The sequence below is a fragment of the Eretmochelys imbricata genome, chromosome 11, assembly GCF_965152235.1.
Source record: "Eretmochelys imbricata isolate rEreImb1 chromosome 11, rEreImb1.hap1, whole genome shotgun sequence".
NCBI lineage: Eukaryota > Metazoa > Chordata > Testudines > Cheloniidae > Eretmochelys > Eretmochelys imbricata.
Genome location: NC_135582.1, coordinates 13,595,219 through 13,609,722, shown reverse-complemented (window position 1 = coordinate 13,609,722; position 14,504 = coordinate 13,595,219). Strand labels below are relative to the sequence as shown.

The 14,504-nt window shown below is 44.8% G+C and overlaps 1 protein-coding gene across 7 annotated transcripts in view; it reads left to right on the top strand.

Annotated features, from left to right (window-relative positions):
* The first annotated feature begins 959 nt into the window (after positions 1–959).
* The window catches only part of PARP14 (poly(ADP-ribose) polymerase family member 14), a 63,222-nt gene continuing 49,677 nt past the window's right edge, over positions 960–14,504 (top strand). The window contains exons 1-5 of one of the 7 annotated variants that reach the window (XM_077829586.1): positions 960–1,212; positions 5,353–5,489; positions 5,598–5,631; positions 8,341–8,391; positions 11,057–11,245. In XM_077829586.1, the coding sequence (XP_077685712.1) occupies positions 1,026–1,212; positions 5,353–5,489; positions 5,598–5,631; positions 8,341–8,391; positions 11,057–11,245 (598 nt within the window). In that variant the 5' untranslated portion in view covers positions 960–1,025. The remainder of the gene's footprint in view (positions 1,213–5,352; positions 5,490–5,597; positions 5,632–8,340; positions 8,392–11,056; positions 11,246–14,504) is intronic. The other 6 variants (XM_077829581.1, XM_077829580.1, XM_077829582.1 and 3 more) reach the window with 6 other exon arrangements.

Here is a 14,504-nt window from a genome sequence, read left to right as displayed (position 1 = left end):
CAGAGGATATAAAAGGCCCTGAAAACGCCTCCATTTGGTCTTCAATCCTGCTTCTTGCCTCTGGAGTAACTTTGCTACAAATGGAAGCTCTGAACAAAGGACTGCATGACCCATCCCCACCATCGATGTACTCCAGAGACTTGATTTAAACATGAAGCTTATGCCATCACTGTTACAAGCCTGAACCAAGAACTTTGCCATTACTGTATGTAATTGATTCCATTTAACCAATCCTAGCTCTCATCTATACTTTTTTTCCTTTTATGAATAAACCTTTAGATTTTTAGATTCTAAAGGAGTAGCAACAGAGTAATTTGTGGGTAAGATCTGATTTTGTATATTGACTTGGGTCTGGGGCTTGGCCCTTTGGGATCAGGATAACCTTTTTTCTTTTACTGGGGCATTGGCTTTCATAATCATTTGTCCCCATAACGAGTGGCACTGGTGGTGATACGGGGAAACTGGAGCATCTAAGGGAATTGCTTGTGTGACTTATGGTTAGCCAGTGGAGTAAAACCAAAGTCGTCTCTGGCTGGCTGGTTTGGTTTGCCTTGGTGTGCAAAGGAACCTCAGCCTTACACTGTAACTGTCCTACTCTCAGCAATTTGTCCTGAATTGGTACTCTCAGTTGGGTCCCACCAAAGCCAGCATCCTTACATGCTGCTTTATCTTTGTTGTGCTTTTCTGGTACAGATGCATGTAGGGCTGTGCTGGCAGAGGACGGGGATGCCCGGGGTGAGGTTGGAGGCTTGCAGGGTGCCATGACCCAAGGTGGGGAGGTTTATCTGGGGCACGCCGCAAGAGAGGCGGCGGCGGGGGGGACGCTGCACGCGTAAAGCGAACACCTGCCCCCGCCCTAGTTTCCTATCTCAGAGGCAGGCTCGGATCACGTTGCAGACAAGAAACCCTGGGAGGCGCTTTCTGAGAAGCGAAAGTGAAAGCAGCTCAGCCACTGGGGTGTTTTTCCTGCCGTGAGGAGGCAGATTTCCTCCGGTGGGCGGTTTGCCCCTCAGCAGGAGCTGGTCATGGCCGGGGAGGCGACGTGCCCCTTCCCGCTGCTGGTGGAGGGGGCCTGGGGGGGCTCGGGGCTCCCCAAGAACCTAAAGAAAAAACTCCTCTGCTACTTCCAGAGCGGGAAGAAATCCGGAGGGGGGGAGTGCGAGATCCAGGAGCGGCCCGGCCAGGTCCTGGTTTGCTTCGCCCAGGAGGAGGGTAAGGCGTCTGTGGGGGGGGGAGACCCTGACCCGTCTCTTAATGTTTATTTTTTGCAGTTTGGGGTTAAAGCCGGGGCGGTGCCAGCCCCGGGGGGGGGGGGGCAGGAGCTGAGATGGGCTGCACAGAAAATGGCGCGGCGGGGTGGGTGACTACAGAGCTTGTGGGCACACCCAGGGAGGCACTGAGACTCCCCCGCCCCCACGCAGGGCCCGAGCATGCGGCCTCTGGCCTCTCCCTGCCTGTCTTGGCGGGAGAGGCCCCGAGCCGCCCGACCTGCTGCTCGAGGTCAGCCCCGAGCCCGCGGTTAGCAGCCCTCGGACAGCCGCGGCCCCGGCTCCGGCCCGGCCCTCTCGCAGCAGCAGCAGCGTCCCGGGGGCTCCCAGCTCGGGCGCGGCTCCTCGCACGGTGCCTGCGCGTGTGGGGCTCCTCCCCGGGCCCCACGCCCGCTGTTCGGGGCAGTCCGCGCCCCCCGCTTCCCCTAAGCACGTCCCCTCACCCCGCTGTGATTCCCTCTTGTCTGTGCATCCTGCCCCAGCCCCATGATTCGCCTTCCTCTGTGCATGTCCCCCTTCCCCCGGCTGTGATCCCCCTCCCCATTGATGCTGCCCTTCCCCGCCTGTGATTTCCCATTCCCCGCACCTGTGAACCTTCTCTCTTATGCACACTCCTCCCCGTATCTCTCCCTGGATGCTCCCTCTCCACGTTGGTTATTTCCTTGCTCCCCCTTTCCCTGTGCTCATATGGCCCCCATCTCTGCTGCTGCTGCTGGCCACGCTGCCTTCAGAGCTGGGTGGTGGGAGTGCAACAGCTGCTGCCTTGGCACCCAGCTCTGAGGGTAGCAGCAGCACAGACCTGCAGAAGTAAGATTTCAGAGTAACAGCCGTGTTAGTCTGTCTTCGCAAAAAGACAAGGAGTACTTGTGGCACCTTAGAGACTAACCAATTTATTTGAGCATGAGCTTTCGTGAGCTACAGCTCACTTCATCGGATGCATACCGAGTGGAAACTGCAGAAGACATTATATACACACAGAGACCATGAAACAATACCTCCTCCCACCCCGCTGTCCTGCTGGTAATAGCTTATCTAAAGTGATCATCAAGTTGGGCCATTTCCAGCACAAATCCACAAATCCCCCCCCCCCCCCCCCCGACTCACTCTCCTGCTGGTAATAGCCCATCCAAAGTGACCACTCTCCCTACAATATGTATGGTAATCAAGGTGGGCCATTTCCAGCACAAATCCAGGCTTTCTCACCCCCCGACCCACCCCCATACACCCACAGACTCACTCTCCTGCTGGCAATAGCTCATCCAAACTGACCACTCTCCAAGTTTAAATCCAAGTTTAACCAGAACTATTACCAGCAGGACAGTGGGGTGGGAGGAGGTATTGTTTCATGGTCTCTGTGTGTATATAATGTCTTCTGCAGTTTCCACGGTATGCATCTGATGAAGTGAGCTGTAGCTCACGAAAGCTCATGCTCAAATAAATTGGTTAGTCTCTAAGGTGCCACAAGTACTCCTTTTCTTTTTGCAGAAGTAAGAGTGACCTTTGCACTGGGAGGGGTGGCTATGGGGTGGACAAGGCAAATTTTAGGGTGGCTACTGCCCCTGCAAGCCCCCCTACGTGTATTCTAAGAGAGTGTGTGTCAGAAGGTCCTGTTTCAATTAACTAGGCTATTCTGTCTCTTCCTGTCCTTAAAAAGATACCATCAATGTGAACTCTAGTCACTTTTGAAAAGCCAGTTACAAGTCCTTTCAGTATTCCGCCTGCCCCCGAACCCCCCTGCCAATTTTTGTGCCACTGGAATTAAAAAAAAATAATTTTTTTTTTTTTTTTTTCAAATATTTTTCTCTCTCCTGTTCTGGTGTGAGATACCACCCTGAACAAGGGGAACTGACTGACTGTGCAGGGGAAATAGTGAAAATGATACAACATAGTGTTGGAGAAGTTGAGCAAACTGGGGGGAAAGACAACGATTCCCCCCTTCCTCCCCCAATCTTTTGTTCTTGTAACTATGGGGGTGGGGGAGTTCAGACAGACATATGATTTTTTGAAGTCAGTGGGATCCCTGCAACTCCTGTGCTGTGTGCTGTTAAACAGTTCCTGTGTATCACGCCTGAGGTGGCTGCATTTCAGTGCTGGGTGAAATGTTTCTTGCGTATATACAAGGGGTAGATGGAGCCTTTGCTCCTGCCCTGAGTAAGGGGTAGTTTGTAAGCACATTGCCCCATGAGGAGTCTTGGGAAGAAATTATGATCTGGAGGATAAGCGAAGTTACTGCAGCCTTTTACAGGGCAGAGCATACTTCCCTCTTGTCAGCTCAGCTCTGCTTGTCAAAGCTTTGTGGGGGTTAGAGCCCACAGTACCTGTTTCCACCATTCTGCACCTAGTTGCTGACAAGCAGGACGTTGTATTGGCCTCCACATGCTTGACTTGGGAATGGGACAGGTTGCATACAAGCGTGGAGTAACCTTATAACTCCCACAGTCCCACGCATAGCCATGTTAGTGGCAGAGAGAGTCTGGCTCAAACTCTGTAAAGCACTTGGGAGGAAAATGCTATGTTAATGTCCAGTAATATGTTGTTATTTATTACAAACTTTTTCTGTACAGAATTTACACCTGCTAATGTTGGGCCATAACTCTTGACTGGAAAGAGGGTATCATCTATATGTCCACTCTTCCTTTCCTATGCACATCAGACTGAGTTGATCTCAGACTTTCTGATGCTCATTTCTTGTGTCCTGTAATTTTTGAATGTCATGCCAGAAGGCTGTGCATATTTGTGTTTTCTTGATTAAAACCTTTCATTTGTCTCTACCACAATCCTGCCACATACATATCTTTTACTTGGAACACATCTTTAAAAAAAAAAAAAAGAAAAAGCAATTGCTAGATGGAGCCAGTTGTGCAAAAACACTGTACTAGGAAGTAAATGAGTTCTGGTTTCATGGCACACTCTATATCCAATATAAAGGATGGAGTAATCCTCTAATGTGCTCTGAATGATGCCATGATACTTATGTTGCTATGCACAGTGGAAATTTTCTGTGATGGGTTCCCCTCGTAATGCATTGACCAGATGCACCTAATGCCCCAAACCTGCATGTATTTATGCTCATGCTTAACTTTACACATATGAGTAGTCCTGTTAGCATTACAAAAGCGCGCAGACACACCAGTTGCATTGTGGCCCAGTTACACTGAATGATTTATGAACACACAGTAAGAGACAGTCCTTGCACTGAAGAAGTTACAGCCATAGGCCCTCTTATTCATGTGAGTAGATCATTTGCTGCAGTATTTGTGAAGCACTCTGATTTAACTGGTGTCACTGTAATACAAATAACAGGCTTATATATATTTCCCTCTTCTCTGCCCTCTTCCAAATAAAACACTTTTATGACACTTTATGCTTCCTGCAACTCCACAAGATCAGAAATCCACTCAGAAGTTACTACTGGCTAAGATGAATAACTCCCCATATATATTTATTCAGCACTCCTCCAAAGGTGGGCTCTGGAGCATCACCCAGTGGGGACCATGCTGCCATGGGGGAAGGGGTAACCCAGGGAGCTGTGTAGAAGCCCCATGTTCCTGCAGATTTCTCAAGATCCTCACAAATCTATGGGTTTAGGGAATCGAACACCCTCCCAGTTCCATGCCTCTACTCACCCCACTATTACTAATGGAACAATTGGAAGGAAGTTGTGAGGAAACTAATGTAGTGTATGTATTAATTATTTAATCTTTTATTTATATAGCACCAACAATGTGTTAGGCGCTTTAGAGACTGGTGTGACAAGGTCCCTTCCCCAAACTGCCTGAAACCTAAGGGCACGATCTTCCCTGTCCTGAAGTCAATGGGAGCAAAATTAGCCTTAACTAGGCAACATGCAAACAAGGGGAAAGAAATGGGAGGTAATGAAGAGCAGTTTTATTGAATGATGTTTAGCCCATCAGTCTAGTGCCATGATTTTTTTAAATGTTCTTATTTAATTGTTGGAGTTTTGTTGTATGATTTGTTAACAGTGCTCAGCAGGGAGGAGTATGTTGCCCATAATGGTGCATAGACCTATAGACTAACATCCCTTCTACCAAGATTATAACAGTTTTCTTTATTTGTGCCTTAGTGAGGCAGCGAGTTCTTAACAAAAAGACCCATGAGCTTGACTGGGCAGCGAAAGGAAAATTAAAGCTGGTTGTCATGCATCCTGAAACAGGTGCAACCAAAAAAGACGTGTCTGGGGAAGTGCCGGGTCCTAAAGAGGTAAATAAATATGAAACAGAATCCTAACCTGCAGTGTTCAGAGTTTTGAAGTAATAGCAAGAATGTCACATGCTGTTTTTAGTTGGCTTACTGTGCTTTTTGTTTTAGGAGTCCGAGACACCAAGCAAACCCCAAGAACCAGGTAAGGTTTTCAAAACAAATCTGAAATATTTAATGTTTATAAAAACTAGAATATTATTTGTGAGAAATGAAGCTTTTTCGTCTGTGTTGAGGTATGATGTATGGAAGATAAAAACTACTTTTAAGGGAGAGAAAACGCTTTCCACAATGACTGCCAATCCTTGGCTCAATGTAGAACACATTGAAGTCAATGAAAAAATCCAGAAAAGCTGAACTGCATCCTCTGGAGATTTATTCAGCAGAAATTCTAATATGTGACTTTTCTGCCTGGATTTGGGTTGTGCAGCCTGGCTGAATATAGTTATTCAGAAACCCTAAGTTAACTGCCTATGTGTACACAACAGCTGGAAAGTGATCCAGCTAGTGTGCTAAAACCAGAAGTGTAGCCACTCATGGTAGGAGAGGCTAGCCATCCTGAGTATGATCCCATCCAAACCCATAACTATGTACCTGAGGCAGCTATGCCACCATGGATACACTATTTTTAGTGCGCTAGCTCAGTCACAGTTAGTGCGGGTAAGTCTCCTCAAGCTGGAATTTACGTTTTCCAGTTCCAGCGCAGACAAATCCTAAGAAGGGAGTAGTGTTTTGGACATGATCAGTGAGTTCTATTATCTCTTGCTGTAGGCTCTTCTCAGGCTCCGATGTCATGTCCCAGTCCAGCAAAATACTTAAGTACATGGTTAACTTTTAGCACTGAGAGTAATATCATTGACTTCAAAGGGATTATTCATGTGCTTAAAGTTTATCATATGCTTAATTGCTTTGCTGGATCAGCATCTATAATGCTTTACTCCTCCTCTCTAATTCCTGCAGAAAGTTTTTAATTTGTTACTCTTGTGAAAGCTATTTTTCTCCTCCAGTTTTTATCGTTAGTCTAGCTCTGAACTACAGCAGCCATAGCATATTCCCTTAACTGGTTGATTGCAGCTGAGAAACCAGGTGGGTGTGGTAATATCTTTTATTGGACCAACTTCTGTTGGTGAGAGAGAAGCTTTCGAGCCACACTAAGCGATTCTTCTTCCTGAAGCTCAGTGCGGCTTGAAAGCTTGTCTCTCTCACCAACAGAAGTTGGTCCAATAAAAGATATTGTCTCACCCACCTTGTGTCCCTAATATCCTGGGACCAACATGCCTACAACTACACTAGTAAGGGGATTGCTGCTGAACATTCCAGGTGCCCTCAGGGCCCAGCTGTGCTACTCAGTGTGATCAACACTCAATCCTCATCTGTGAAACATCAGTGAAACATCGGCAGCACAACAGTTGCCCTGGAGAAACAGTATTAAGAGTGTTAATGCAGTTCAAAAGTTAATTTATTTTTATTGAGGCTTGATGAAAGTTAATGTAAGCAGTGGCACTTTAAAGGGACACTGTCAACATTGTTTAGCTTTAAAATTAACATGCAACTCTCATGCTAAACCCTGGTATCTGTGCTCCATGGTCTATTTTTAAAACTGATTTTTGCTTTGTCAGTTCCACCCATCAACACCTGAATTCACTGTGAGTCACAGAGGAAACAAATCTATACATAAAGGATCCCTTGTCTATTGAAAGAATTGCTCATTGAAAACTATCAGTGGATGATGTTAGCTTTGTTCTTGATATGAACTAGTATTTCAGTAATCAATGGCCATGTGCCTAGGCTCAGCGTGAAGTCATACATATGAAACTCCCTTCAGCCCTTTGTGAGCTGTTGGTGGCTCCTACATGTCACTACAGCAACATTTCAGGGCCAGATTGTGGGGTGAAATCTCTCTTAAAGACTTGTATAATCATCAGAAATATTTGTTTAAACCTTTTGGCTTTTAGGATTCTTTCAACCCTGTGCATATCTGCATTTTTCTTGGCCTAATTAGAAAGTAATTACACACCAACTTTTCTTTAATCCACATTGAGGTCTTTAAAAATAACCCTCCCATTTGATAAAACAAAGCTCCTTAACTAATCTCCAGTAATTGAATGAAAATTAAAGAGCCCCTTGTGCTACAGGACTAGAGAACTCATCTGGTATGCAGTTTTTGTTGCAAGATTTTTAGCTAAGAGATGGGTAAGACTCTCCCTTCCTATTAGTTAGTCTCCTGCATACCCCTACATCATAAGTGCTTACTTGAGTAATCCTTACTTGCACATGTGAGAAAGGGGTCAAAGTTTCAGGCCATAAACGCAGTTTGGCAGCTTTTGTCATTTTACCTTCTCCCTTCCGTGTTACTATTATATATTTGTATTGTGGTAGTGCTCAGGGGTCCAGTCAGGATCAGGAGCCCTTAGTAATGCTTCTCACAACAAAAAGATTCTGTCCCACAGATCTCTTGGTCAACAGCATCCATTTCGCAAGAGCCAGAGTTTACTTTAAAGTGCTGTAACAGATGGCAAAGGTTCTTAGCCATGTTTCTCACAAAGTGGATGGATACAATCTAACAGACTGTTGGTGCATTAGTTTGTTTTTAATATGATGCATCATAATTTTTGAGGTTTGTGTTATTTTTGAGTGACATAATACTTGGTTTGAAATAAAAAGATATATCACAAAGTGTAATGCTAAGGTAACTGCAGTCAAAGGACACAACAATCAAAGGAGATTAATTCGGAGCTCTAAAAATTGTGACAGTGTTCCTTCAACTGCAATAAGCACCAAGCAATCACATTTATTTAACCTTATGGGATTTTTTTTTTTTTTTCAATTAATGAATGCCATGTATCTTTTCAAGTCGGCTCTGATGATGGGAATTCTGTGTCTGTAGAGCAGGAAAAGAGGACAGGTATGTATGCAGTTTGTTAAATAGGACAATCACAAATTCTACTCTTGCATTAATTGATGGTTTTCATTGAAATTTAAACTATAACAGCTTCATGGAAAATTTAATGGCTGTTTGTTTAATGCAAAGTAGACTTAATTACACGAGTCTAAAAAATACAGACTGTGTCTTTTGTAAGGTGCCACTGTCCTTGAGGAGTCTGCCCACTCTTTCTTTGTGGGGTCTCTCTGACTGTACCCCACAGGTGTCAAGCATTGAGCCTTCACTTCTCCTAAGGTGGAATTGAACAGTTTACCCACTCTCAGACCAGGGCCTGGGTTACAGCCCCCTGGTATCAACCATGACTAATGCAGCTAGCCCATCTGGGATTGGACCCTGCAAGGCTTTGATTTTGGGAGCCTGTGATATCATACATTTGCAGAGAGACAGAAACCACTTCTTCAGAACAATGCGTGATTTATTTTTGCCCAGAGGTACACAGCACTTTAAAAAGTGGATTTAAAAGCAACAAGGAGATCTTCATGCATATTCCCTTATATTAGAATCATAGAATATCAGGGTTGGAAGGGACCTCAGGAGGTCATCTAGTCCAACCCCCTGCTCAAAGCAGGACCAATTCCCAATTTTTGCCCCAGATCCCTAAATGGCTGTTTCCACAGCTGAGGCAGGTCTGGTTTATTCCCCATCTCTGAGTTGAGAGAACCAGCCTACGCTGCTTGCAGCCTGTCTCAGGGCTTTACTGCGCTACAAAATTAAGTCCACTTAAGTTAAGTTGACATACAGCCACCGCAGTAAATAAAGCAATGGTTCACATCCACACTTGCTCTTTCTGTCAGTGGTGCACATCCTCAGAGGAGTGCTTCCACCGACTGAAGTGGGACATTGTGGTTACGCTGACAGCTGGAACCTGGCAGTCCAGCAGCTGCTTTTCCTGTCCCACCGCTGACAGTCACTCCAGGGCTGACAGCCAGAAGCTGTCAGCCAGGCATGGGCTCACAGTTGGGCCCCTGGCTCTGACAGCTTGAGTTGTCAGTCAGGGGCTGGGTGATCCCTGCATCCAGCTGACAGCTCAGGTTGTCAGCACTCAGGGGCCGGAGGTCAGCTGTGTACCGGTGCCCAGCTGACAGCTCAGGTTGTCCGCGGGGGGGGAGCTCCAGCTGTCAGCCATCAGCCACACTCGGGGCTGACAGCCAACAGATGACGTAAGTAATGCAGTGTTTTAACAGACACTGCGTCGCCCTAACTACATCAACGTAAGCACTATGCCTCTTGTGAAGGTGGAATTATTATGTCGGTGTAGCGGGGGACTTACTTCAGTAGATGCAGCGTTCTAAGGTAGACACTGACGTAATTAGGTCAACGTAAGCCACCCTGCATTTACCAAAGTCTGTAGTGTATCACAGGCCTCAGTCAGCCTTTTCACTGACACATCCCGGCTAACCTCTCTGACTACCTCGCATATCACTTTCTGCAAGGGGCTTTGAGGGGATTGGTCTCCTTTGTTTCCAGTTTTTGCCTGTAAGGAATCAGGAGAGCTCACCTACCAATTGATGGCCCAGCCATTGTTATCTTAATTCCTTTGAAGATCCTTAAATGAGGCTGACTTCTATGTATCATTGTTTTACCTTTCTTGGGAAGTTCCTTAACAAAGTGCATCAAAGGAGTCTGTAAAGGAACTCTATGCATTCAGTCATGCAGCAATATAAAATTGAAAAGGGAAACCAAGTCATATAAAATATTGCTAAAAAATAATCCAGAGAGACAAGGTGGGTGAGGTAATATCTTTTATTGGACCAACTTCTGTTGGTGAGAGAGACAAGCTTTCAAGCCACTCAGAGGTCTTCAGGTCTGGGAAAGGAACTGTCAGCATCACAGCTTGTCTCTCTTACCTATAGAATTTGATCCAATAAAAGATATTATCTCACCCACCTTGGCTTTCTAATATCCTGGGATCAGTATGGCTAGAACTAAGACTGCATGCAAGAAATAATCCAGAGATTTTCCCAGTTTGCCATGTATTCACAGCACAGAACCGCTAGCCTCACTGGCAATCTCAGAAGAGGCCAAGTATTGAATGAGCCTGAATACTGACTTCCTCTCTCACTGTTGGCTGTGTCTACACAAATTTCCCATTGTTTCCACTGACAGTGGTGGACATTGTTATCCTACACTGATCTGAATGAGTTTAGACGTCATGGTGGTTTAAAACACCAGTACCTTGTTTATGCTAGAGGTCCCATCATTGCTGGCACTGGTGGAGCTGCACTGGTGGTGATAACAGTAGGAAATGTAAGAGGAAAATGTCTTGTATAATCAAAGTGTTACAGGTGGTCCTCTTTGTCATGGATGAGCCAAACTGGGCATTGTGGAGAAGTTTGTACAGCCATTCCTCTGCTGTCCTGGTTTTGTGGAGGAGACATTGTCTCCAGGACTGTGGATCCACAACCTTTCACTAGCATACATTCAGTTTATTTGACTTTTTAAAAGAATTTTGTGAAACAAATTTAAGGAAAGTCATTTTAGAAATAGCTCTCTATTTCCCTTTCTTCTGTCATTATTTTTGTGCTGATAAGCTTGATATTAATGCTAAGAAAGATAAAAAGATCATTTTTCCTTTTTAATTTTGTTCAGTCAATCAGATTTCTGATCTTTGATTTCATCCTCTTAGGGAATTTGGGAAAAGAGATGACATCCTCTGAGCAATCCACTGTAGTAATCATCACTGCCCCAGGGGAGGAAATTGATGATGACCTTGTGAGCATGTACTTAGAAAATAAAATGCGGTCAGGTGGGGGACCCATCAAATCCTGCATCAGAAATAATCAACAAATAATCATCACCTTTGAAAATGCTGAAGGTATGATATAGACCTACTTCTCAAAAATATGCCCTCTTTGGTAATGGGTCTTTGAAATTCCATGTTGTAGTAGGAAGAGAGCCTGAGACATAAGCCCTTGTATCTGAGGCCTGAACTAGAGTAATGGCCAGAACTTGCTAATATAAAGCAAAATTTAAGTTGTGAGCAAGAGGCAGGCCCTGCTTACAGAATCTGGCAAGAATAGGGCTGATATTGCAGAAACACACATTCCTAAGTAGTGCTAGGCATAAGAATATATACACAAACACATTCCAGAAAGGTGGTACCAGAACACCTCAGTACCAGCACATTCCCCAAAGATAACAGAAACACACTGACCTATCCTAAAAATAAGTCAGGATGACAGCATGATGGATAGAAATGTTTTGATCAAACCATTAGGTACAAGGTAATGGGTGGTGCTTAGCCACATCAGAAGGTGGCACCTAACTACGTCAGAGGGGTGGTACGTAATTTGTTGGTATCTGTGTACAAAGATGTATCTCAGAGGGAGTGTCTTTGCCCAGCCGAGGGAGCAGTGGAAAGTCCCACCACTGACTGAGCTGTGTCCATTATCACGGGCATATATGTCTTAGTATCCTCATAGAGTCTGCTAGGTGCTATTACCGTGCTTCATCAACAATAAACTTGGCTGGGTGCCTTCGCAACTTAACAGATTTTGTGGTCATTGGGCGATTTGCTCAGGATCTGCTGTCGCCAGCTATCTGCGCTGAGCTGGGACAGCACACAGGGAGAACACGCATGCAGCCGAACATCTGATGACACGTTATTCCTGGATGACTGGTCTGAACAGAATAACTGTACCTGTACCCTTTGTGCACTGAAGATGTGGGTGTCATGTCAGCTATGAATACACTAGTACTGGGATAAGTCTAGGGAGAAATCACTGGATCCATGTAGATCTCACGCATGGAAACCACTATGTAAGGTGTATGGCAGGGCAGCCTGTTCATGGGCTAAAATAGCAAGTGGGGAACTACCCTACATACTGGCTGCAGTTAGGAGGTAAATTCTCTCATTGGCCTTTTGCCCCACGCAAGTCCCATTTTTTTTTTTTTTAGGTTTTGGAAGTTGGGAAAGGAAGGCAGTAAGTTTCATGCCATTGTGAAAATCAGAGAAACACTACTGCTGTTTGTCAAAATTCTTCATATACTCAGTCTGCCATGGCACCAAGTGCTGGGAAAACTTTTCCAGTTGGCTGAGGAGTTGCTGGAAATTCTGGATACAAGGTACAGGGCAGCAGCTAAGATAGGGATAAGGAAGATGAAAGGAGTTATAGTCATAAATAAGATTCAGATGGCTTTTCTTTAGGTTAGGTTAGCTTTGTAGTGATGTGGTAGCTAGTTATTCACCTGATAATATGGAATCTCAACGGAATTAAAAAGGGGGTAAAGTCAAAAGAGTTCTGGAACCAAGTTACCATCCTAGGCAAGTAAACTACATCCTCATCTTCAATTAGCAAATAAATTACCTCCTTGACTGTTTCTCCTCTTCTGCAATTAGGCACCCATTCAGAAAGGTCTTTATTTACCTTCCTGAACTGGGGGCCTTGAACCTGAAAACCAAAAACTTCTATACCATGCAGCTTCCAAGAGAAACTAGAATCTCCTAACTCCTTGTTTGACTCTCCTGTTTAAGGCAAGTTGCTGCATAGGGCAGAAAGACTGATAAAGATAAAGTACATAAATCTCCGTGGCTGGCATCTGTGTGCCTCCTTGAAATTGTTTTTTCTGCAGAATCGCTGAGCTGTGTGCAGAAGCCAAGGTCTGTTGAAACTCACAGGTCTTTAGTGGAAAACAGACTCCTAGCATATCTCAGGTTTCTCACCTACAACTTTAAAATTTAAGACCTGCTTTTCCCTTACTATAATGACAGTATTCAGGAGAGCTTTTCAGATTTTTTCCCCCAAGAATCTTAGTCAAACTGAGACATGTGGTGCATCATTCGTCTGTCTTCCTTTTGGACCACACTCTAGCTGCTTGTTGTCTGACTGTGGCCCTCCCAGGCTGAGATGGCTCACACCCTCACTTCTTGTGAGGCTCCACGCAGCCTCAAGCAGGCTCACCGACAGCAATTCTGGGCCCCCCTAGAAAGGTATGGCTGAGGTTTACGACACAATCAAATGAAGTACGACTGCCTTCTTACTTCTTTCAAGTAGGGCTTCTTTGTCTTGTTTTTCTCTCAGTTTCTGAGCTCGGAACTTACGTTTGTACTCCATAATGAACAGTAAGGACCGATTCGAAATACGACACTCCACGTTTCGTTTGAGATGTCACATGCTTACTCAGGCTGCTGTTGCTGATGCTCTGCCAGACCAGCAGGATGTAGCAGCCCTCTGGCAAACTGTTACTGTCACAATGAGGGACGGCACTCTGTACAGAGCAGCAGCAGGAAACCGGATTTCTTTCCTTTTCTTTTTTTTTTTTTTTTTTTTTTTTTAATAATTTTTATTAAAAGAAGTACGTATCTATCCCATCTGTCCAGGCCCTTTTAAATTGCCGGACACCTGGGCAGTTGACCCCTTTGCCCCCCATCAGCAGGCTTGGCCTCAAGTACTGCCCACTCTTCACTCCACACGATTTACCATTAGATGATAATTAGGGAAGCAACAGAGAGATAAATTATAATACATAAACCAAGAGACAAGAAGAGAACTGACCAAGTGGAGAAAAGAGTGCTATAAGAGGTCCTGTGGCTGGCAGGTCAGGAATGTGTGTTTGTCTGTATAGTAAGGCTTCGGTGAGTGAAGCCTTATGTGGCATAGTCCTACAGCCATCAAGAACAATTTTATTAGATGATAATTGCTTGACTACATAGTTCAGTGGCAGGTTAATGGGGCACCATCTAACCAATTTCAAAAAATGAGTTTAAAGTAGCCTCAGGTTTTACACCTGTCCCCGAATTTCCCCTTACCTTTTCCATGGTTTTACGGTCACATTTCCATATGCTCTAAAATGCTTTTCTCTGCTTGTTGCTGTGTGAGGGATCCAAACAAACAGGAGAAATTGGCTGCTATGCGGGGAAATGGCAAAACTGACTATACACAAAGTGCTGTCAAATAAACAGACTAGAAAAATATGTTTTCTCTAGTCTTACTAATAGTCATTTTAGGTGTTGTAAAAATAATGGTGAAGAACATTTCAGACACAAGTGTGATATTTAAATGTGGCACTGTCAACTTCAAGTCCAGATCTAGCAAAGCACTTCAGCTAGTTTTTTCAAAGGAGCCTAGGGAAAT